The sequence below is a fragment of the Oncorhynchus mykiss genome, chromosome 5 (assembly GCF_013265735.2).
Source record: "Oncorhynchus mykiss isolate Arlee chromosome 5, USDA_OmykA_1.1, whole genome shotgun sequence".
In the NCBI taxonomy this organism is placed as follows: Eukaryota; Metazoa; Chordata; class Actinopteri; order Salmoniformes; family Salmonidae; genus Oncorhynchus; species Oncorhynchus mykiss.
Window position 1 is genome coordinate 80,839,658 of NC_048569.1, and position 22,286 is coordinate 80,861,943.

At 39.0% G+C, this 22,286-nt stretch overlaps 1 protein-coding gene across 4 annotated transcripts; it reads right to left on the reverse strand.

The window, feature by feature from the left end:
* Nucleotides 1–240: 240 nt before the first annotated feature.
* On the reverse strand, nucleotides 241–21,708 carry serpinb1 (serpin peptidase inhibitor, clade B (ovalbumin), member 1). Of its 4 annotated transcripts, none has more exons than XM_036978531.1 (7): nucleotides 21,556–21,708; nucleotides 20,012–20,190; nucleotides 18,871–19,008; nucleotides 2,809–2,926; nucleotides 2,351–2,493; nucleotides 1,876–2,043; nucleotides 241–1,433 (listed from the first exon to the last, which is right to left on the reverse strand). In XM_036978531.1, exons 2-7 carry the CDS (start codon nucleotides 20,174–20,176, stop codon nucleotides 1,026–1,028), a joined length of 1,140 nt encoding a protein of 379 aa, XP_036834426.1. In that variant the 5' UTR covers nucleotides 20,177–20,190; nucleotides 21,556–21,708; the 3' UTR covers nucleotides 241–1,025. The 4 variants fall into 4 exon arrangements, with proteins under 4 accessions (XP_036834426.1, XP_036834429.1, XP_036834428.1 ...); XM_036978534.1 differs by having other exon boundaries at nucleotides 21,568–21,669; XM_036978533.1 differs by lacking the exon at nucleotides 21,556–21,708 and adding an exon at nucleotides 21,401–21,549.
* Between the last annotated feature and the right edge of the window lie 578 nt (nucleotides 21,709–22,286).

Genomic DNA, 22,286 nt, shown 5'->3' on the forward strand with positions numbered 1-22,286 from the left:
TAATGATGCCAAAGACACGACATAGTGCACCTGTAAAATTTGTGAGAGTCTTAGGGGCCAAGCCGAATTTCTTTAGCCTCCTGAGGTTGGGGGATCGATTCCCAGCCAAGTCATTCCAAAGACTGTAATAATGGTACCCGGTGCGTTTCTACTTGGCACTCAGCATTAAGGAGATAGATTGGGGGGTAAGGCCCTGTATACACTAGATTTTGGAAGCTATACAATTAATTTATGTCTACATTTGTTTTTTGACACGTTTATTATATTACTGACACCTTCATGCATCTTGTTTATATTATGTGAGCTAAACAAACATAAAAAATAAAAAAAATTGTTAAAAACAACATTTTCGTTAAAGTATAATTTTATAAAGTTCTGTTACTGTCCCCACAACAACAAAACACTTGTATTAAATCTTGTCTTTGAAACATTTAAATTAAATACGGTAGAATTTCATTAATTCCTATGGAGGACTGCTTCTTCTGAGGAGTGTCAATACGGCCAATCGGTGGCTTCAAAGCCTCTCATTGGCCAATACACAGCATCAGCAATCCAGGCTTTATACAGATCATTGGTCCGGTCCAGGGGGTGTACTTGTACATCAAGCTGCCTCATGCTACAGAAACAGGAGATAGGTTCATGATCCTATTAGCCATTCCAGCTCGCACAAGTCAAGGCTTGTGCAAGGCTACTTACTTTACTACATTTCTCCAGCCCCCATTATCAGCTGTTTAAACCCCCTTGCCAAAATAAAAAAAGTAGGGTGGTGACCACTTAGTTGAATCTCAGAATCATAACAATGTTTAAGGGAACTAAGGTCACACACAATGATACTGTCCAAACAGACAAGTCATTTAGACCTTCTCCTTTATTTGGTTTTATAGTGGATTAAATCAAGTGCTAATGGAACTAGCTACCTGGCTAAATCTGGCACATTTACAGAAATGTTAATTCATGTTAAATGCCCCTGTCAAATAATTGTTGTAAATGATGTTAAATCCTCTCTACTAGTTTTAACTACTATTCTACTGAGGAGAGGAGAACCTCCCAAGGAAGAGGATGCTTTTGGTCTTATTGTGCCTGATGAAGAAGAGGAAGGGGTGATCAGCCGTGAAGTGTTCCTCTCGGAACATACAGAACGCTATCATCCCAGCAGTGGCGGCTGCAGCCTCTGTCCCCTCCTCGTTCACCTCCACAAAGGCCTTATGGGCCACCGTAGACAGGAAGAGCCCCCCCTTCCCATTCATCCCAGACAGGTCGGCCATGCCCCCGACGAACACATCCTTCATGCCCATCTGGACCAGGGGATCATTCAGCTCGTAGTCCTCCTCCAGTTTGAACTTGGGCAGATGAACTATGATGTCCGTGCCCGTGTCCATGTTGGACCTGGTGGTCCACTCGTCCAGTTTCTCCATGGTCAGCTCGCTCTCCAGCTAAATGGTACACAGAGTTAAAGCACAGTCAGTATAGTGAAAAATAGTAGCTTTGAAACACAGTTAAAACACAGTCACTATGTAGAATAAGTAGCATTGACAACACTCCATACATCAGATGATAAATTATACTGTAGTCGTGTTTTCAGCAGCCTACCCAGGCTTGACCCAAGTATACCACCTAGTGGCAAATGATGCGCAAAAAATGCTGACTTGCATTGGTTTTGGGCCACATATTCTAAAGCGTTAGCATTTGGATACAAAACCAAAGCATGGATTGCTGTCATACCTTGTCAATCGGCTGCTTACAGGGTAAGGAAACCAGTGTCTTGTAGTGTATCGAACAGAGGGACAGGGAAGGGAAACCTGGTCGCTGGTGTGAAAGGCAAACACCCCACGCATCAATCAACTATGCAGTTATAGGAGGCTGTGTACAGTATACCTTCACTAGAGGATCAGATCCGTCAGTGGCCTCCTCAGGCAGCAGGACAAACATACTGAGCTCCTCATCCACATAGGGAAGCTCCACGATCTGGAGGTTATAGTCTGGGACATAGTTAAAGGGGAACTTCTTTATCTGGTGCATCATCTGAACTGGCTTGCTCTCACTCTGAAAAAACAGATTATTATAGACAAGGAGAATGAGTTCATCTGAACCATATAACTCCCAATAGGCCTATACAGTATAACTTGAACGTTTGTTTGGTCTCTTGGATGACGCATAAATGTGTCAAACTTGTGCCTGTACCGCTGGTAAAAAAAAGGCCCATGTGAAGCAAACCATTGAACCCTTTGGTTTTAAATAGCACCACATCTTCTAGCAGTTTAGTATATAATCCTATTATATAGTAAATCATTATATTATAATTCCATTACTGAGCATAAATATCTATCTAAATATTACTGCCAATATCCACCTGGTTTATTTTGAAGGTCATCTCTTTGGTGTCTTTCTGGTCAAATCTGTTCAACCAGTTTCCTTTGAAGTAGATGGCATTGACTAGAGCCAGCCTTGTCAAACCACTGACTGTCCCTTGCTTCAGCAGATCTTTGATTTTATCTGTAAACGCACACACGTTCACACACACACACACACACACTTAAACAAACTAAACCCAAAGCAGCTCTGAAACCAGAGGTCCCATCTGGCTTTAATGCTGTCGGTAGGCATAGACAGATTTATTCATCACATGTTCAGTTCCATGTTAGCTGATCCTGGTTACAGATCTGATAGTTGCTGTTTTTTAATCTAATGTGTGTGTTAAGTGTATGTTGTTTTATTTTTGGTGTCCCTCCCAATGTATTGCACTACACATTCCCCAGCTGGGATAATACATGTGATTGGTTAACTGATTAATATAGTAAATGATGATACTTTCCGTCTGCTGCTCCACCCAGCTGTTGATCTGTCCTCTGGTCTCCTCTGCTGCTCCGAGGAAGTCCACTGCCTTCATATCTGCACGGTAGAACTTCTGGGTGGATTCTAAGAACTCCTACATCAGAGTGAAACAGATCAATAAAAGTAAAGAGAAGTACAGTAGAACGTCTGGGTGGATTCTCAGAACTCCTACATCAGAGTGAAACAGATCAATAAAAGTAAAGAGAAGTACAGTAGAACGTCTGGGTGGATTCTCAGAACTCCTACATCAGAGTGAAACAGATCAATAAAAGTAAAGAGAAGTACAGTAGAACGTCTGGGTGGATTCTCAGAACTCCTACATCAGAGTGAAACAGATCAATAAAAGTAAAGAGAAGTACAGTAGAACGTCTGGGTGGATTCTCAGAACTCCTACATCAGAGTGAAACAGATCAATAAAAGTAAAGAGAAGTACAGTAGAACGTCTGGGTGGATTCTCAGAACTCCTACATCAGAGTGAAACAGATCAATAAAAGTAAAGAGAAGTACAGTAGAACGTCTGGGTGGATTCTCAGAACTCCTACATCAGAGTGAAACAGATCAATAAAAGTAAAGAGAAGTACAGTAGAACGTCTGGGTGGATTCTAAGAACTCCTACATCAGAGTGAAACAGATCAATAAAAGTAAAGAGAAGTACAGTAGAACGTCTGGGTGGATTCTCAGAACTCCTACATCAGAGTGAAACAGATCAATAAAAGTAAAGAGAAGTACAGTAGAACGTCTGGGTGGATTCTCAGAACTCCTACATCAGAGTGAAACAGATCAATAAAAGTAAAGAGAAGTACAGTAGAACTTCTGGGTGGATTCTCAGAACTCCTACATCAGAGTGAAACAGATCAATAAAAGTAAAGAGAAGTACAGTATAACGTCTGGGTGGATTCTCAGAACTCCTACATCAGAGTGAAACAGATCAATAAAAGTAAAGAGAAGTACAGTAGAACGTCTGGGTGGATTCTAAGAACTCCTACATCAGAGTGAAACAGATCAATAAAAGTAAAGAGAAGTACAGTAGAACGTCTGGGTGGATTCTCAGAACTCCTACATCAGAGTGAAACAGATCAATAAAAGTAAAGAGAAGTACAGTAGAACGTCTGGGTGGATTCTAAGAACTCCTACATCAGAGTGAAACAGATCAATAAAAGTAAAGAGAAGTACAGTAGAACGTCTGGGTGGATTCTCAGAACTCCTACATCAGAGTGAAACAGATCAATAAAAGTAAAGAGAAGTACAGTAGAACGTCTGGGTGGATTCTCAGAACTCCTACATCAGAGTGAAACAGATCAAAAAAAGTAAAGAGAAGTACAGTAGAACGTCTGGGTGGATTCTAAGAACTCCTACATCAGAGTGAAACAGATCAATAAAAGTAAAGAGAAGTACAGTAGAACGTCTGGGTGGATTCTCAGAACTCCTACATCAGAGTGAAACAGATCAATAAAAGTAAAGAGAAGTACAGTATAACGTCTGGGTGGATTCTCAGAACTCCTACATCAGAGTGAAACAGATCAATAAAAGTAAAGAGAAGTACAGTATAACGTCTGGGTGGATTCTCAGAACTCCTACATCAGAGTGAAACAGATCAATAAAAGTAAAGAGAAGTACAGTAGAACGTCTGGGTGGATTCTAAGAACTCCTACATCAGAGTGAAACAGATCAATAAAAGTAAAGAGAAGTACAGTAGAACGTCTGGGTGGATTCTCAGAACTCCTACATCAGAGTGAAACAGATCAATAAAAGTAAAGAGAAGTACAGTATAACGTCTGGGTGGATTCTAAGAACTCCTACATCAGAGTGAAACAGATCAATAAAAGTAAAGAGAAGTACAGTAGAACGTCTGGGTGGACTCTCAGAACTCCTACATCAGAGTGAAACAGATCAATAAAAGTAAAGAGAAGTACAGTAGAACGTCTGGGTGGATTCTCAGAACTCCTACATCAGAGTGAAACAGATCAATAAAAGTAAAGAGAAGTACAGTAGAACGTCTGGGTGGATTCTCAGAACTCCTACATCAGAGTGAAACAGATCAATAAAAGTAAAGAGAAGTACAGTATAGCGTCTGGGTGGATTCTCAGAACTCCTACATCAGAGTGAAACAGATCAATAAAAGTAAAGAGAAGTACAGTAGAACGTCTGGGTGGATTCTCAGAACTCCTACATCAGAGTGAAACAGATCAATAAAAGTAAAGAGAAGTACAGTAGAACGTCTGGGTGGATTCTAAGAACTCCTACATCAGAGTGAAACAGATCAATAAAAGTAAAGAGAAGTACAGTAGAACGTCTGGGTGGATTCTCAGAACTCCTACATCAGAGTGAAACAGATCAATAAAAGTAAAGAGAAGTACAGTAGAACGTCTGGGTGGATTCTCAGAACTCCTACATCAGAGTGAAACAGATCAATAAAAGTAAAGAGAAGTACAGTATAACGTCTGGGTGGATTCTCAGAACTCCTACATCAGAGTGAAACAGATCAATAAAAGTAAAGAGAAGTACAGTATAACGTCTGGGTGGATTCTCAGAACTCCTACATCAGAGTGAAACAGATCAATAAAAGTAAAGAGAAGTACAGTATAACGTCTGGGTGGATTCTCAGAACTCCTACATCAGAGTGAAACAGATCAATAAAAGTAAAGAGAAGTACAGTAGAACGTCTGGGTGGATTCCCAGAACTCCTACATCAGAGTGAAACAGATCAATAAAAGTAAAGAGAAGTACAGTATAACGTCTGGGTGGATTCTAAGAACTCCTACATCAGAGTGAAACAGATCAATAAAAGTAAAGAGAAGTACAGTAGAACGTCTGGGTGGATTCTCAGAACTCCTACATCAGAGTGAAACAGATCAATAAAAGTAAAGAGAAGTACAGTATAACGTCTGGGTGGATTCTAAGAACTCCTACATCAGAGTGAAACAGATCAATAAAAGTAAAGAGAAGTACAGTAGAACATCTGGGTGGATTCTCAGAACTCCTACATCAGAGTGAAACAGATCAATAAAAGTAAAGAGAAGTACAGTATAACGTCTGGGTGGATTCTCAGAACTCCTACATCAGAGTGAAACAGATCAATAAAAGTAAAGAGAAGTACAGTAGAACGTCTGGGTGGATTCTAAGAACTCCTACATCAGAGTGAAACAGATCAATAAAAGTAAAGAGAAGTACAGTAGAACGTCTGGGTGGATTCTCAGAACTCCTACATCAGAGTGAAACAGATCAATAAAAGTAAAGAGAAGTACAGTATAACGTCTGGGTGGATTCTAAGAACTCCTACATCAGAGTGAAACAGATCAATAAAAGTAAAGAGAAGTACAGTAGAACGTCTGGGTGGATTCTCAGAACTCCTACATCAGAGTGAAACAGATCAATAAAAGTAAAGAGAAGTACAGTAGAACGTCTGGGTGGATTCTCAGAACTCCTACATCAGAGTGAAACAGATCAATAAAAGTAAAGAGAAGTACAGTAGAACGTCTGGGTGGATTCTCAGAACTCCTACATCAGAGTGAAACAGATCAATAAAAGTAAAGAGAAGTACAGTAGAACGTCTGGGTGGATTCTCAGAACTCCTACATCAGAGTGAAACAGATCAATAAAAGTAAAGAGAAGTACAGTATAACGTCTGGGTGGATTCTAAGAACTCCTACATCAGAGTGAAACAGATCAATAAAAGTAAAGAGAAGTACAGTATAACGTCTGGGTGGATTCTCAGAACTCCTACATCAGAGTGAAACAGATCAATAAAAGTAAAGAGAAGTACAGTAGAACGTCTGGGTGGATTCTCAGAACTCCTACATCAGAGTGAAACAGATCAATAAAAGTAAAGAGAAGTACAGTAGAACGTCTGGGTGGATTCTAAGAACTCCTACATCAGAGTGAAACAGATCAATAAAAGTAAAGAGAAGTACAGTATAACGTCTGGGTGGATTCTAAGAACTCCTACATCAGAGTGAAACAGATCAATAAAAGTAAAGAGAAGTACAGTAGAACGTCTGGGTGGATTCTCAGAACTCCTACATCAGAGTGAAACAGATCAATAAAAGTAAAGAGAAGTACAGTAGAACGTCTGGGTGGATTCTAAGAACTCCTACATCAGAGTGAAACAGATCAATAAAAGTAAAGAGAAGTACAGTAGAACGTCTGGGTGGATTCTCAGAACTCCTACATCAGAGTGAAACAGATCAATAAAAGTAAAGAGAAGTACAGTATAACGTCTGGGTGGATTCTCAGAACTCCTACATCAGAGTGAAACAGATCAATAAAAGTAAAGAGAAGTACAGTATAACGTCTGGGTGGATTCTCAGAACTCCTACATCAGAGTGAAACAGATCAATAAAAGTAAAGAGAAGTACAGTATAACGTCTGGGTGGATTCTAAGAACTCCTACATCAGAGTGAAACAGATCAATAAAAGTAAAGAGAAGTACAGTAGAACGTCTGGGTGGATTCTCAGAACTCCTACATCAGAGTGAAACAGATCAATAAAAGTAAAGAGAAGTACAGTAGAACGTCTGGGTGGATTCTAAGAACTCCTACATCAGAGTGAAACAGATCAATAAAAGTAAAGAGAAGTACAGTAGAACGTCTGGGTGGATTCTCAGAACTCCTACATCAGAGTGAAACAGATCAATAAAAGTAAAGAGAAGTACAGTAGAACGTCTGGGTGGATTCTCAGAACTCCTACATCAGAGTGAAACAGATCAATAAAAGTAAAGAGAAGTACAGTAGAACGTCTGGGTGGATTCTCAGAACTCCTACATCAGAGTGAAACAGATCAATAAAAGTAAAGAGAAGTACAGTATAACGTCTGGGTGGATTCTCAGAACTCCTACATCAGAGTGAAACAGATCAATAAAAGTAAAGAGAAGTACAGTAGAACGTCTGGGTGGATTCTCAGAACTCCTACATCAGAGTGAAACAGATCAATAAAAGTAAAGAGAAGTACAGTATAACGTCTGGGTGGATTCTCAGAACTCCTACATCAGAGTGAAACAGATCAAAAAAAGTAAAGAGAAGTACAGTAGAACGTCTGGGTGGATTCTAAGAACTCCTACATCAGAGTGAAACAGATCAATAAAAGTAAAGAGAAGTACAGTAGAACGTCTGGGTGGATTCTCAGAACTCCTACATCAGAGTGAAACAGATCAATAAAAGTAAAGAGAAGTACAGTAGAACGTCTGGGTGGATTCTCAGAACTCCTACATCAGAGTGAAACAGATCAATAAAAGTAAAGAGAAGTACAGTATAACGTCTGGGTGGATTCTCAGAACTCCTACATCAGAGTGAAACAGATCAATAAAAGTAAAGAGAAGTACAGTATAACGTCTGGGTGGATTCTCAGAACTCCTACATCAGAGTGAAACAGATCAATAAAAGTAAAGAGAAGTACAGTAGAACGTCTGGGTGGATTCTCAGAACTCCTACATCAGAGTGAAACAGATCAATAAAAGTAAAGAGAAGTACAGTAGAACGTCTGGGTGGATTCTAAGAACTCCTACATCAGAGTGAAACAGATCAATAAAAGTAAAGAGAAGTACAGTAGAACGTCTGGGTGGATTCTAAGAACTCCTACATCAGAGTGAAACAGATCAATAAAAGTAAAAAGAAGTACAGTAGAACGTCTGGGTGGATTCTCAGAACTCCTACATCAGAGTGAAACAGATCAATAAAAGTAAAGAGAAGTACAGTAGAACGTCTGGGTGGATTCTAAGAACTCCTACATCAGAGTGAAACAGATCAATAAAAGTAAAGAGAAGTACAGTAGAACGTCTGGGTGGATTCTCAGAACTCCTACATCAGAGTGAAACAGATCAATAAAAGTAAAGAGAAGTACAGTATAACGTCTGGGTGGATTCTCAGAACTCCTACATCAGAGTGAAACAGATCAATAAAAGTAAAGAGAAGTACAGTAGAACGTCTGGGTGGATTCTCAGAACTCCTACATCAGAGTGAAACAGATCAATAAAAGTAAAGAGAAGTACAGTAGAACGTCTGGGTGGATTCTCAGAACTCCTACATCAGAGTGAAACAGATCAATAAAAGTAAAGAGAAGTACAGTAGAACGTCTGGGTGGATTCTAAGAACTCCTACATCAGAGTGAAACAGATCAATAAAAGTAAAGAGAAGTACAGTATAACGTCTGGGTGGATTCTCAGAACTCCTACATCAGAGTGAAACAGATCAATAAAAGTAAAGAGAAGTACAGTAGAACGTCTGGGTGGATTCTAAGAACTCCTACATCAGAGTGAAACAGATCAATAAAAGTAAAGAGAAGTACAGTATAGCGTCTGGGTGGATTCTAAGAACTCCTACATCAGAGTGAAACAGATCAATAAAAGTAAAGAGAAGTACAGTAGAACGTCTGGGTGGATTCTCAGAACTCCTACATCAGAGTGAAACAGATCAAAAAAAGTAAAGAGAAGTACAGTATAACGTCTGGGTGGATTCTCAGAACTCCTACATCAGAGTGAAACAGATCAATAAAAGTAAAGAGAAGTACAGTAGAACGTCTGGGTGGATTCTCAGAACTCCTACATCAGAGTGAAACAGATCAATAAAAGTAAAGAGAAGTACAGTAGAACGTCTGGGTGGATTCTAAGAACTCCTACATCAGAGTGAAACAGATCAATAAAAGTAAAGAGAAGTACAGTAGAACGTCTGGGTGGATTCTAAGAACTCCTACATCAGAGTGAAACAGATCAATAAAAGTAAAGAGAAGTACAGTATAACGTCTGGGTGGATTCTAAGAACTCCTACATCAGAGTGAAACAGATCAATAAAAGTAAAGAGAAGTACAGTAGAACGTCTGGGTGGATTCTCAGAACTCCTACATCAGAGTGAAACAGATCAATAAAAGTAAAGAGAAGTACAGTATAGCGTCTGGGTGGATTCTAAGAACTCCTACATCAGAGTGAAACAGATCAATAAAAGTAAAGAGAAGTACAGTAGAACGTCTGGGTGGATTCTCAGAACTCCTACATCAGAGTGAAACAGATCAATAAAAGTAAAGAGAAGTACAGTAGAACGTCTGGGTGGATTCTCAGAACTCCTACATCAGAGTGAAACAGATCAATAAAAGTAAAGAGAAGTACAGTATAACGTCTGGGTGGATTCTCAGAACTCCTACATCAGAGTGAAACAGATCAATAAAAGTAAAGAGAAGTACAGTAGAACGTCTGGGTGGATTCTCAGAACTCCTACATCAGAGTGAAACAGATCAATAAAAGTAAAGAGAAGTACAGTAGAACGTCTGGGTGGATTCTAAGAACTCCTACATCAGAGTGAAACAGATCAATAAAAGTAAAGAGAAGTACAGTAGAACGTCTGGGTGGATTCTCAGAACTCCTACATCAGAGTGAAACAGATCAATAAAAGTAAAGAGAAGTACAGTAGAACGTCTGGGTGGATTCTAAGAACTCCTACATCAGAGTGAAACAGATCAATAAAAGTAAAGAGAAGTACAGTATAACGTCTGGGTGGATTCTCAGAACTCCTACATCAGAGTGAAACAGATCAATAAAAGTAAAGAGAAGTACAGTATAACGTCTGGGTGGATTCTAAGAACTCCTACATCAGAGTGAAACAGATCAATAAAAGTAAAGAGAAGTACAGTATAACGTCTGGGTGGATTCTCAGAACTCCTACATCAGAGTGAAACAGATCAATAAAAGTAAAGAGAAGTACAGTATAACGTCTGGGTGGATTCTCAGAACTCCTACATCAGAGTGAAACAGATCAATAAAAGTAAAGAGAAGTACAGTAGAACGTCTGGGTGGATTCTAAGAACTCCTACATCAGAGTGAAACAGATCAATAAAAGTAAAGAGAAGTACAGTATAACGTCTGGGTGGATTCTCAGAACTCCTACATCAGAGTGAAACAGATCAATAAAAGTAAAGAGAAGTACAGTAGAACGTCTGGGTGGATTCTAAGAACTCCTACATCAGAGTGAAACAGATCAATAAAAGTAAAGAGAAGTACAGTATAACGTCTGGGTGGATTCTCAGAACTCCTACATCAGAGTGAAACAGATCAATAAAAGTAAAGAGAAGTACAGTAGAACGTCTGGGTGGATTCTCAGAACTCCTACATCAGAGTGAAACAGATCAATAAAAGTAAAGAGAAGTACAGTATAACGTCTGGGTGGATTCTCAGAACTCCTACATCAGAGTGAAACAGATCAATAAAAGTAAAGAGAAGTACAGTATAACGTCTGGGTGGATTCTAAGAACTCCTACATCAGAGTGAAACAGATCAATAAAAGTAAAGAGAAGTACAGTAGAACGTCTGGGTGGATTCTCAGAACTCCTACATCAGAGTGAAACAGATCAATAAAAGTAAAGAGAAGTACAGTAGAACGTCTGGGTGGATTCTAAGAACTCCTACATCAGAGTGAAACAGATCAATAAAAGTAAAGAGAAGTACAGTAGAACGTCTGGGTGGATTCTCAGAACTCCTACATCAGAGTGAAACAGATCAATAAAAGTAAAGAGAAGTACAGTAGAACGTCTGGGTGGATTCTAAGAACTCCTACATCAGAGTGAAACAGATCAATAAAAGTAAAGAGAAGTACAGTAGAACGTCTGGGTGGATTCTCAGAACTCCTACATCAGAGTGAAACAGATCAATAAAAGTAAAGAGAAGTACAGTAGAACGTCTGGGTGGATTCTCAGAACTCCTACATCAGAGTGAAACAGATCAATAAAAGTAAAGAGAAGTACAGTATAACGTCTGGGTGGATTCTCAGAACTCCTACATCAGAGTGAAACAGATCAATAAAAGTAAAGAGAAGTACAGTATAACGTCTGGGTGGATTCTCAGAACTCCTACATCAGAGTGAAACAGATCAATAAAAGTAAAGAGAAGTACAGTAGAACGTCTGGGTGGATTCTCAGAACTCCTACATCAGAGTGAAACAGATCAATAAAAGTAAAGAGAAGTACAGTATAACGTCTGGGTGGATTCTCAGAACTCCTACATCAGAGTGAAACAGATCAATAAAAGTAAAGAGAAGTACAGTAGAACGTCTGGGTGGATTCTAAGAACTCCTACATCAGAGTGAAACAGATCAACAAAAGTAAAGAGAAGTACAGTATAACGTCTGGGTGGATTCTAAGAACTCCTACATCAGAGTGAAACAGATCAATAAAAGTAAAGAGAAGTACAGTAGAACGTCTGGGTGGATTCTCAGAACTCCTACATCAGAGTGAAACAGATCAATAAAAGTAAAGAGAAGTACAGTAGAACGTCTGGGTGGATTCTCAGAACTCCTACATCAGAGTGAAACAGATCAATAAAAGTAAAGAGAAGTACAGTAGAACGTCTGGGTGGATTCTAAGAACTCCTACATCAGAGTGAAACAGATCAATAAAAGTAAAGAGAAGTACAGTAGAACGTCTGGGTGGATTCTCAGAACTCCTACATCAGAGTGAAACAGATCAATAAAAGTAAAGAGAAGTACAGTAGAACGTCTGGGTGGATTCTCAGAACTCCTACATCAGAGTGAAACAGATCAATAAAAGTAAAGAGAAGTACAGTAGAACGTCTGGGTGGATTCTAAGAACTCCTACATCAGAGTGAAACAGATCAATAAAAGTAAAGAGAAGTACAGTAGAACGTCTGGGTGGATTCTCAGAACTCCTACATCAGAGTGAAACAGATCAATAAAAGTAAAGAGAAGTACAGTAGAACGTCTGGGTGGATTCTAAGAACTCCTACATCAGAGTGAAACAGATCAATAAAAGTAAAGAGAAGTACAGTATAACGTCTGGGTGGATTCTCAGAACTCCTACATCAGAGTGAAACAGATCAATAAAAGTAAAGAGAAGTACAGTATAACGTCTGGGTGGATTCTAAGAACTCCTACATCAGAGTGAAACAGATCAATAAAAGTAAAGAGAAGTACAGTATAACGTCTGGGTGGATTCTCAGAACTCCTACATCAGAGTGAAACAGATCAATAAAAGTAAAGAGAAGTACAGTATAACGTCTGGGTGGATTCTCAGAACTCCTACATCAGAGTGAAACAGATCAATAAAAGTAAAGAGAAGTACAGTAGAACGTCTGGGTGGATTCTAAGAACTCCTACATCAGAGTGAAACAGATCAATAAAAGTAAAGAGAAGTACAGTATAACGTCTGGGTGGATTCTCAGAACTCCTACATCAGAGTGAAACAGATCAATAAAAGTAAAGAGAAGTACAGTAGAACGTCTGGGTGGATTCTAAGAACTCCTACATCAGAGTGAAACAGATCAATAAAAGTAAAGAGAAGTACAGTATAACGTCTGGGTGGATTCTCAGAACTCCTACATCAGAGTGAAACAGATCAATAAAAGTAAAGAGAAGTACAGTAGAACGTCTGGGTGGATTCTCAGAACTCCTACATCAGAGTGAAACAGATCAATAAAAGTAAAGAGAAGTACAGTATAACGTCTGGGTGGATTCTCAGAACTCCTACATCAGAGTGAAACAGATCAATAAAAGTAAAGAGAAGTACAGTATAACGTCTGGGTGGATTCTAAGAACTCCTACATCAGAGTGAAACAGATCAATAAAAGTAAAGAGAAGTACAGTAGAACGTCTGGGTGGATTCTCAGAACTCCTACATCAGAGTGAAACAGATCAATAAAAGTAAAGAGAAGTACAGTAGAACGTCTGGGTGGATTCTAAGAACTCCTACATCAGAGTGAAACAGATCAATAAAAGTAAAGAGAAGTACAGTATAACGTCTGGGTGGATTCTCAGAACTCCTACATCAGAGTGAAACAGATCAATAAAAGTAAAGAGAAGTACAGTAGAACGTCTGGGTGGATTCTCAGAACTCCTACATCAGAGTGAAACAGATCAATAAAAGTAAAGAGAAGTACAGTAGAACGTCTGGGTGGATTCTAAGAACTCCTACATCAGAGTGAAACAGATCAATAAAAGTAAAGAGAAGTACAGTAGAACGTCTGGGTGGATTCTCAGAACTCCTACATCAGAGTGAAACAGATCAATAAAAGTAAAGAGAAGTACAGTAGAACGTCTGGGTGGATTCTCAGAACTCCTACATCAGAGTGAAACAGATCAATAAAAGTAAAGAGAAGTACAGTATAACGTCTGGGTGGATTCTCAGAACTCCTACATCAGAGTGAAACAGATCAATAAAAGTAAAGAGAAGTACAGTATAACGTCTGGGTGGATTCTCAGAACTCCTACATCAGAGTGAAACAGATCAATAAAAGTAAAGAGAAGTACAGTAGAACGTCTGGGTGGATTCTCAGAACTCCTACATCAGAGTGAAACAGATCAATAAAAGTAAAGAGAAGTACAGTATAACGTCTGGGTGGATTCTCAGAACTCCTACATCAGAGTGAAACAGATCAATAAAAGTAAAGAGAAGTACAGTAGAACGTCTGGGTGGATTCTAAGAACTCCTACATCAGAGTGAAACAGATCAACAAAAGTAAAGAGAAGTACAGTATAACGTCTGGGTGGATTCTAAGAACTCCTACATCAGAGTGAAACAGATCAATAAAAGTAAAGAGAAGTACAGTAGAACGTCTGGGTGGATTCTCAGAACTCCTACATCAGAGTGAAACAGATCAATAAAAGTAAAGAGAAGTACAGTAGAACGTCTGGGTGGATTCTCAGAACTCCTACATCAGAGTGAAACAGATCAATAAAAGTAAAGAGAAGTACAGTAGAACGTCTGGGTGGATTCTAAGAACTCCTACATCAGAGTGAAACAGATCAATAAAAGTAAAGAGAAGTACAGTATAACGTCTGGGTGGATTCTAAGAACTCCTACATCAGAGTGAAACAGATCAATAAAAGTAAAGAGAAGTACAGTAGAACGTCTGGGTGGATTCTCAGAACTCCTACATCAGAGTGAAACAGATCAATAAAAGTAAAGAGAAGTACAGTAGAACGTCTGGGTGGATTCTAAGAACTCCTACATCAGAGTGAAACAGATCAATAAAAGTAAAGAGAAGTACAGTAGAACGTCTGGGTGGATTCTCAGAACTCCTACATCAGAGTGAAACAGATCAATAAAAGTAAAGAGAAGTACAGTAGAACGTCTGGGTGGATTCTCAGAACTCCTACATCAGAGTGAAACAGATCAATAAAAGTAAAGAGAAGTACAGTAGAACGTCTGGGTGGATTCTCAGAACTCCTACATCAGAGTGAAACAGATCAATAAAAGTAAAGAGAAGTACAGTATAACGTCTGGGTGGATTCTCAGAACTCCTACATCAGAGTGAAACAGATCAATAAAAGTAAAGAGAAGTACAGTAGAACGTCTGGGTGGATTCTAAGAACTCCTACATCAGAGTGAAACAGATCAATAAAAGTAAAGAGAAGTACAGTAGAACGTCTGGGTGGATTCTCAGAACTCCTACATCAGAGTGAAACAGATCAATAAAAGTAAAGAGAAGTACAGTAGAACGTCTGGGTGGATTCTCAGAACTCCTACATCAGAGTGAAACAGATCAATAAAAGTAAAGAGAAGTACAGTAGAACGTCTGGGTGGATTCTCAGAACTCCTACATCAGAGTGAAACAGATCAATAAAAGTAAAGAGAAGTACAGTAGAACGTCTGGGTGGATTCTCAGAACTCCTACATCAGAGTGAAACAGATCAATAAAAGTAAAGAGAAGTACAGTATAACGTCTGGGTGGATTCTCAGAACTCCTACATCAGAGTGAAACAGATCAATAAAAGTAAAGAGAAGTACAGTAGAACGTCTGGGTGGATTCTCAGAACTCCTACATCAGAGTGAAACAGATCAATAAAAGTAAAGAGAAGTACAGTAGAACGTCTGGGTGGATTCTAAGAACTCCTACATCAGAGTGAAACAGATCAATAAAAGTAAAGAGAAGTACAGTAGAACGTCTGGGTGGATTCTAAGAACTCCTACATCAGAGTGAAACAGATCAATAAAAGTAAAGAGAAGTACAGTAGAACGTCTGGGTGGATTCTCAGAACTCCTACATCAGAGTGAAACAGATCAATAAAAGTAAAGAGAAGTACAGTAGAACGTCTGGGTGGATTCTCAGAACTCCTACATCAGAGTGAAACAGATCAATAAAAGTAAAGAGAAGTACAGTAGAACGTCTGGGTGGATTCTCAGAACTCCTACATCAGAGTGAAACAGATCAATAAAAGTAAAGAGAAGTACAGTAGAACGTCTGGGTGGATTCTCAGAACTCCTACATCAGAGTGAAACAGATCAATAAAAGTAAAGAGAAGTACAGTATAACGTCTGGGTGGATTCTCAGAACTCCTACATCAGAGTGAAACAGATCAATAAAAGTAAAGAGAAGTACAGTAGAACGTCTGGGTGGATTCTCAGAACTCCTACATCAGAGTGAAACAGATCAATAAAAGTAAAGAGAAGTACAGTAGAACGTCTGGGTGGATTCTCAGAACTCCTACATCAGAGTGAAACAGATCAATAAAAGTAAAGAGAAGTACAGTAGAACGTCTGGGTGGATTCTCAGAACTCCTACATCAGAGTGAAACAGATCAATAAAAGTAAAGAGAAGTACAGTAGAACGTCTGGGTGGATTCTAAGAACTCCTACATCAGAGTGAAACAGATCAATAAAAGTAAAGAGAAGTACAGTAGAACGTCTGGGTGGATTCTAAGAACTCCTACATCAGAGTGAAACAGATCAATAAAAGTAAAGAGAAGTACAGTAGAACGTCTGGGTGGATTCTCAGAACTCCTACATCAGAGTGAAACAGATCAATAAAAGTAAAGAGAAGTACAGTAGAACGTCTGGGTGGATTCTAAGAACTCCTACATCAGAGTGAAACAGATCAATAAAAGTAAAGAGAAGTACAGTAGAACGTCTGGGTGGATTCTCAGAACTCCTACATCAGAGTGAAACAGATCAATAAAAGTAAAGAGAAGTACAGTAGAACGTCTGGGTGGATTCTCAGAACTCCTACATCAGAGTGAAACAGATCAATAAAAGTAAAGAGAAGTACAGTAGAACGTCTGGGTGGATTCTCAGAACTCCTACATCAGAGTGAAACAGATCAATAAAAGTAAAGAGAAGTACAGTAGAACGTCTGGGTGGATTCTCAGAACTCCTACATCAGAGTGAAACAGATCAATAAAAGTAAAGAGAAGTACAGTATAACGTCTGGGTGGATTCTCAGAACTCCTACATCAGAGTGAAACAGATCAATAAAAGTAAAGAGAAGTACAGTAGAACGTCTGGGTGGATTCTAAGAACTCCTACATCAGAGTGAAACAGATCAATAAAAGTAAAGAGAAGTACAGTAGAACGTCTGGGTGGATTCTAAGAACTCCTACATCAGAGTGAAACAGATCAATAAAAGTAAAGAGAAGTACAGTAGAACGTCTGGGTGGATTCTCAGAACTCCTACATCAGAGTGAAACAGATCAATAAAAGTAAAGAGAAGTACAGTAGAACGTCTGGGTGGATTCTCAGAACTCCTACATCAGAGTGAAACAGATCAATAAAAGTAAAGAGAAGTACAGTAGAACGTCTGGGTGGATTCTCAGAACTCCTACATCAGAGTGAAACAGATCAATAAAAGTAAAGAGAAGTACAGTAGAACGTCTGGGTGGATTCTCAGAACTCCTACATCAGAGTGAAACAGATCAATAAAAGTAAAGAGAAGTACAGTATAACGTCTGGGTGGATTCTCAGAACTCCTACATCAGAGTGAAACAGATCAATAAAAGTAAAGAGAAGTACAGTAGAACGTCTGGGTGGATTCTCAGAACTCCTACATCAGAGTGAAACAGATCAATAAAAGTAAAGAGAAGTACAGTAGAACGTCTGGGTGGATTCTCAGAACTCCTACATCAGAGTGAAACAGATCAATAAAAGTAAAGAGAAGTACAGTAGAACGTCTGGGTGGATTCTCAGAACTCCTACATCAGAGTGAAACAGATCAATAAAAGTAAAGAGAAGTACAGTAGAACGTCTGGGTGGATTCTAAGAACTCCTACATCAGAGTGAAACAGATCAATAAAAGTAAAGAGAAGTACAGTAGAACGTCTGGGTGGATTCTAAGAACTCCTACATCAGAGTGAAACAGATCAATAAAAGTAAAGAGAAGTACAGTAGAACGTCTGGGTGGATTCTCAGAACTCCTACATCAGAGTGAAACAGATCAATAAAAGTAAAGAGAAGTACAGTAGAACGTCTGGGTGGATTCTAAGAACTCCTACATCAGAGTGAAACAGATCAATAAAAGTAAAGAGAAGTACAGTAGAACGTCTGGGTGGATTCTCAGAACTCCTACATCAGAGTGAAACAGATCAATAAAAGTAAAGAGAAGTACAGTAGAACGTCTGGGTGGATTCTCAGAACTCCTACATCAGAGTGAAACAGATCAATAAAAGTAAAGAGAAGTACAGTAGAACGTCTGGGTGGATTCTCAGAACTCCTACATCAGAGTGAAACAGATCAATAAAAGTAAAGAGAAGTACAGTAGAACGTCTGGGTGGATTCTAAGAACTCCTACATCAGAGTGAAACAGATCAATAAAAGTAAAGAGAAGTACAGTAGAACGTCTGGGTGGATTCTAAGAACTCCTATGGCAGAGTGAAACAGTGCCATAAGATTAACTAGCCTCATGTATGCAGATGTATAATTAAGCATTAAAACCCGAGGGGGGGTTATATGGCCAATATATCACGGCTAAGGGCTGTTCTTATGCACAACGCTAAGTGCCTGGATACCTCCCTTGCCGTGGTATATTGGCCATATACCACAAATCCCTGAGGTGCCTTATTACTATTATAAACTGGTTACCAATGTAATTAGAGCTGTAAAAATACATGTGTTGTCATAACTGGTCTGAAATACCACAGCTGTCAGACAATCAGCAAACAGGGCTCAAACCATCCAGTTTAAAATCAATAGTAAAAATGTATTAATTGATTGATAATATAATAGCAAATGTCTGATTTGCAGGTATTTTGTCCAATGCTATACTGAAGCAAAATGAAAGAGAACACATATAAAGGGACTGTTACTTGCATAAATAGTATAGTTTATAGTGAAACTCACGGTCAGGAAGTTGCAGGTCTTCTCTCCATACAGACGGTTGGCCAGTTTCAGGATGTACGTTGCAGAGGGAGAGTTGATATCTGCATTGAGTGTCTGGAAATCTGTGTGAATGTCTTTGGTGAAGTTGAATGACAGAGCCTGGGGAAGATTCAGAGAGAAGAAAGATGATTATAATGATGACATTGATGATAATAGTGATGATGATGATAATGAATAAAGCTTGGACTGTGTACATAAAAGGTAAAAGAGTGCAGAGTACCTTTTAAATACAAACAGACAGTCATGTACGCTACTGTGGATTTACAGCTTCGCTTGGATTCTGACTGACTGAGGGTGTGCTTCCCAAATGGCAACCTATTTCCTCCACTGTGCACTTATTTTGACCAGGGGCAGTTTCCCAAAAGCCGCTTAAGGCTAAGTTCATTGTTAGAATGGTTATAATGATTAACTTAGCCTTAAGATGCCTTTGGGAAACCGGGCCCAAAGCCCTATGGTCAAAAGTAGTGCACCAAATAAGGAATAGGGTGCGATTTCGGGCGCAGAAAAGGGAGTAACCTGTGGGTTTATAGCCCTCTCCATGGTTACTATGTTGCTGTGTGTTCCCAGAGGTATAAACTGCTGTGCTACAGTCTAAAGTTCAAGCTGAGCAGCTCTAATCAGTTTGTCTTCTACATATAGACATACATCCTGTCACGTTATCAGATGTCTGGAGAATAGGCCTAATGAGTACAAAGCTTCATGTTACCTACTATAAGGGTGTGTGTGTGTGTGTGTGTGTGTGTGTGTGTGTGTGTGTGTGTGTGTGTGTGTGTGTGTGTATATATATATATATATATATATATATATATATATATATATATATATATATGTAAGTGTGTTTTTCTCTGTGTATTACCTACTATAAGGGTGTGTGTGTGTGTGTGTGTGTATATGTATATATATCTCTATGTAAGTGTGTTTTTCTCTGTGTATTACCTACTATAAGGGTGTGTGTGTGTGTGTGTGTGTGTGTGTATATGTATATATATATATATATCTCTATGTAAGTGTGTTTTTCTCTGTGTATTACCTACTATAAGGGTGTGTGTGTGTGTATATATATATATATCTCTATGTAAGTGTGTTTTTCTCTGTGTATTACCTTTGCCATCTGAGCAGCGGTGTCTCTTTTAGCCCCCAAGTAGACCATGGCCAGAGCTGAGCTGATACTGAATGGGGAGATGAAGATATTCCCTGTGTTGTTCTGACCCAGAGTGTGGTACAGCTCCAAGGCAAAGGCTGTGTTAGAGCTGCTGAGAGATGCCATGGCTGATGACTGGTCTGCCGGAGAACGGACGAAAGCAATGTTTGACATATGCAGTGGTGTAAAGTACTTAGGTAAAAATTCTTTAAAATACCCCCAAAATCTACATAAGAAGTATCTGTACTTCACTATTTACATGTTTGACTACTTATACATTCCTTAAGAAAATAGGGTACTTTTTTACTCAATACATTTTTCCCTGGCACCAAAAAGTACTCATTACATTTTGAATGCTTAGCAGGACAGGGAAATAATCAAATTCACACACTTATCAACCAAACATCCCGGGTCATCCCTACTGCCTCTGTTCTGACGACTCACTTAACACATGATTCGTTTGTAAATTATGTCTGAATGTTGGAGTGTGCCCATGGCTATCAGTAAATAAATAAAAAACAAGAAAATGGTGCCGTTTGGTTTGCTTAATATAAGGAATAAAAAAGTATTTATACTTCTACTTTTGATACTTAGGTATATTTTAGCAATTACATTTGATACTTAGGTATATTTTAAACCAAACACTTTTAGACTTTTACTCAAGAGTATTTTACTTGAGTCATTTTCTATTAAGATATCTTTACTTTTACTTAAGTATCACAGTTGGGTACTTGTTCCACCACTGGACATATGCAGACTAGTCGGACACTGATTTGAATGTGACAATAATAATTTTTGCGGCATCTTTAGTGACAAAGATCTTTTGGGGTCTGTCATCACATCTCATACAGGAAATAAAAGTTTTGCTCCTAATCATATTCTCTTTAGTTTGCACTGTATATCCTACTCAATGACATTGGCAATAGTGAAATGGCGATGGTAGATTGTAATCATCAATTTTAATTCGGCACTATGTGATCGCATATCAATTTCTATAGAAAATATACAATCGGCAGGCAAAATATCCATAAAACGCCTATATTATTCTAGTCGGGAGCAACCAAGAAGCAGAGGATAATGTAACTAAAAATATAAACTGCTGAAAGCAAAACTTAAGCCTTCAAATCTCACAAATTTGTGTTGTTTTTTAATTAGAAAAAAGTATATACACCAACCCTTCTGCTTCTCTCTGTGTGAAAAGATCGAAAACGCGCAGTTCCAGTGAAAGAAACAAAAACAGAAGTAAAGACCGAAACTACGCCTTCCTCCTGAGATAACTACAAAAAAAGCGCTGTAAATATGCCGCATTATCCCAAATCATTTAGCGCGTCTTTTATATATCATACTCACTGCTCTACTTGTGCAATAAAACCGGGTGGGGACTTGGCCTTCAGCCCACTGCCCACATGGGTTCTCGAGGTGGGGACTGGACAGGCTTGTCCTGAATTACATGCTACCTTTGCGGAAGTCAGTTCGCCTATTGATAAATGACATGTATTTCTCACCAGGCTTACTACCTGCTGGACGTGTGTTCCTCTTGAAAATCAACCCTACAGAGATATAGGCCAAAGATGATGGATAAATGAAGATGTCCCACTTTTCTTCTTCTTCTTCTTCTTCTTCTTTGGGATTTTGTTGGCGGATCGCGTCTCGTTTAAGGTGCATACACCGCCACCTACTGTACTGGAGTGTGAGGCCATTCATGGCCTACCTACATTAAATTCTTCGTGAAACGGTACAATAAAATTGGAGAAAAGGAAAACGGACTTGCCTAGTTAAATAAAGGTTAAATAAAATAAATAAATAAAAACTGGGCTAGAATCATGCTTTACATCCTCGGACCGAGGTGGTCCTCATTGCAGGAACTTCATCCTCACTCTCGTCAGGTTCCAAATCTGAGCTACTGGAATACGTATCCCTCTTTGCAGTTGACGCCAACCTTCCTTTCCACACTGCTACACTGCACCTGCCGCCACATCTAATTCATCTTCACTCTCGTCCCTCTCCATTTCTTCAAGTTCTTCCAAAAGTTCTGTGAAACCCCTGGTTCCATATTTTCTCAACCATTTCTGCTGTTCTCCTTTTTGTCTTGTCCATTATCTTCTCGTTCACCAGATCTTTTAGAAGACCTGTGTAATCCCCCCCTCATGGTTTTGGAATGAGATGTTCGACTAGCAGATGTCCACATACTTTTGGTCATGTAGTGTACTATACATCTTACATATGTAGCATGCAC

Excerpts from the sequence above, each read along its gene's own strand:
- serpinb1 (XM_036978532.1), bottom strand. The coding sequence starts at position 21,358 with ATGCGGCATATTTACAGCGCTTTTTTTGTAGTTATCTCAGGAGGAAGG. Across the intron at positions 2,927-18,870 it reads AGACCTGCAACTTCCTGACC|GAGTTCTTAGAATCCACCCA; the intron begins GTGAGTTTCACT and ends ACTCTGATGTAG. Across the intron at positions 2,044-2,350 it reads TGACCTTCAAAATAAACCAG|AGTGAGAGCAAGCCAGTTCA; the intron begins GTGGATATTGGC and ends CTGTTTTTTCAG.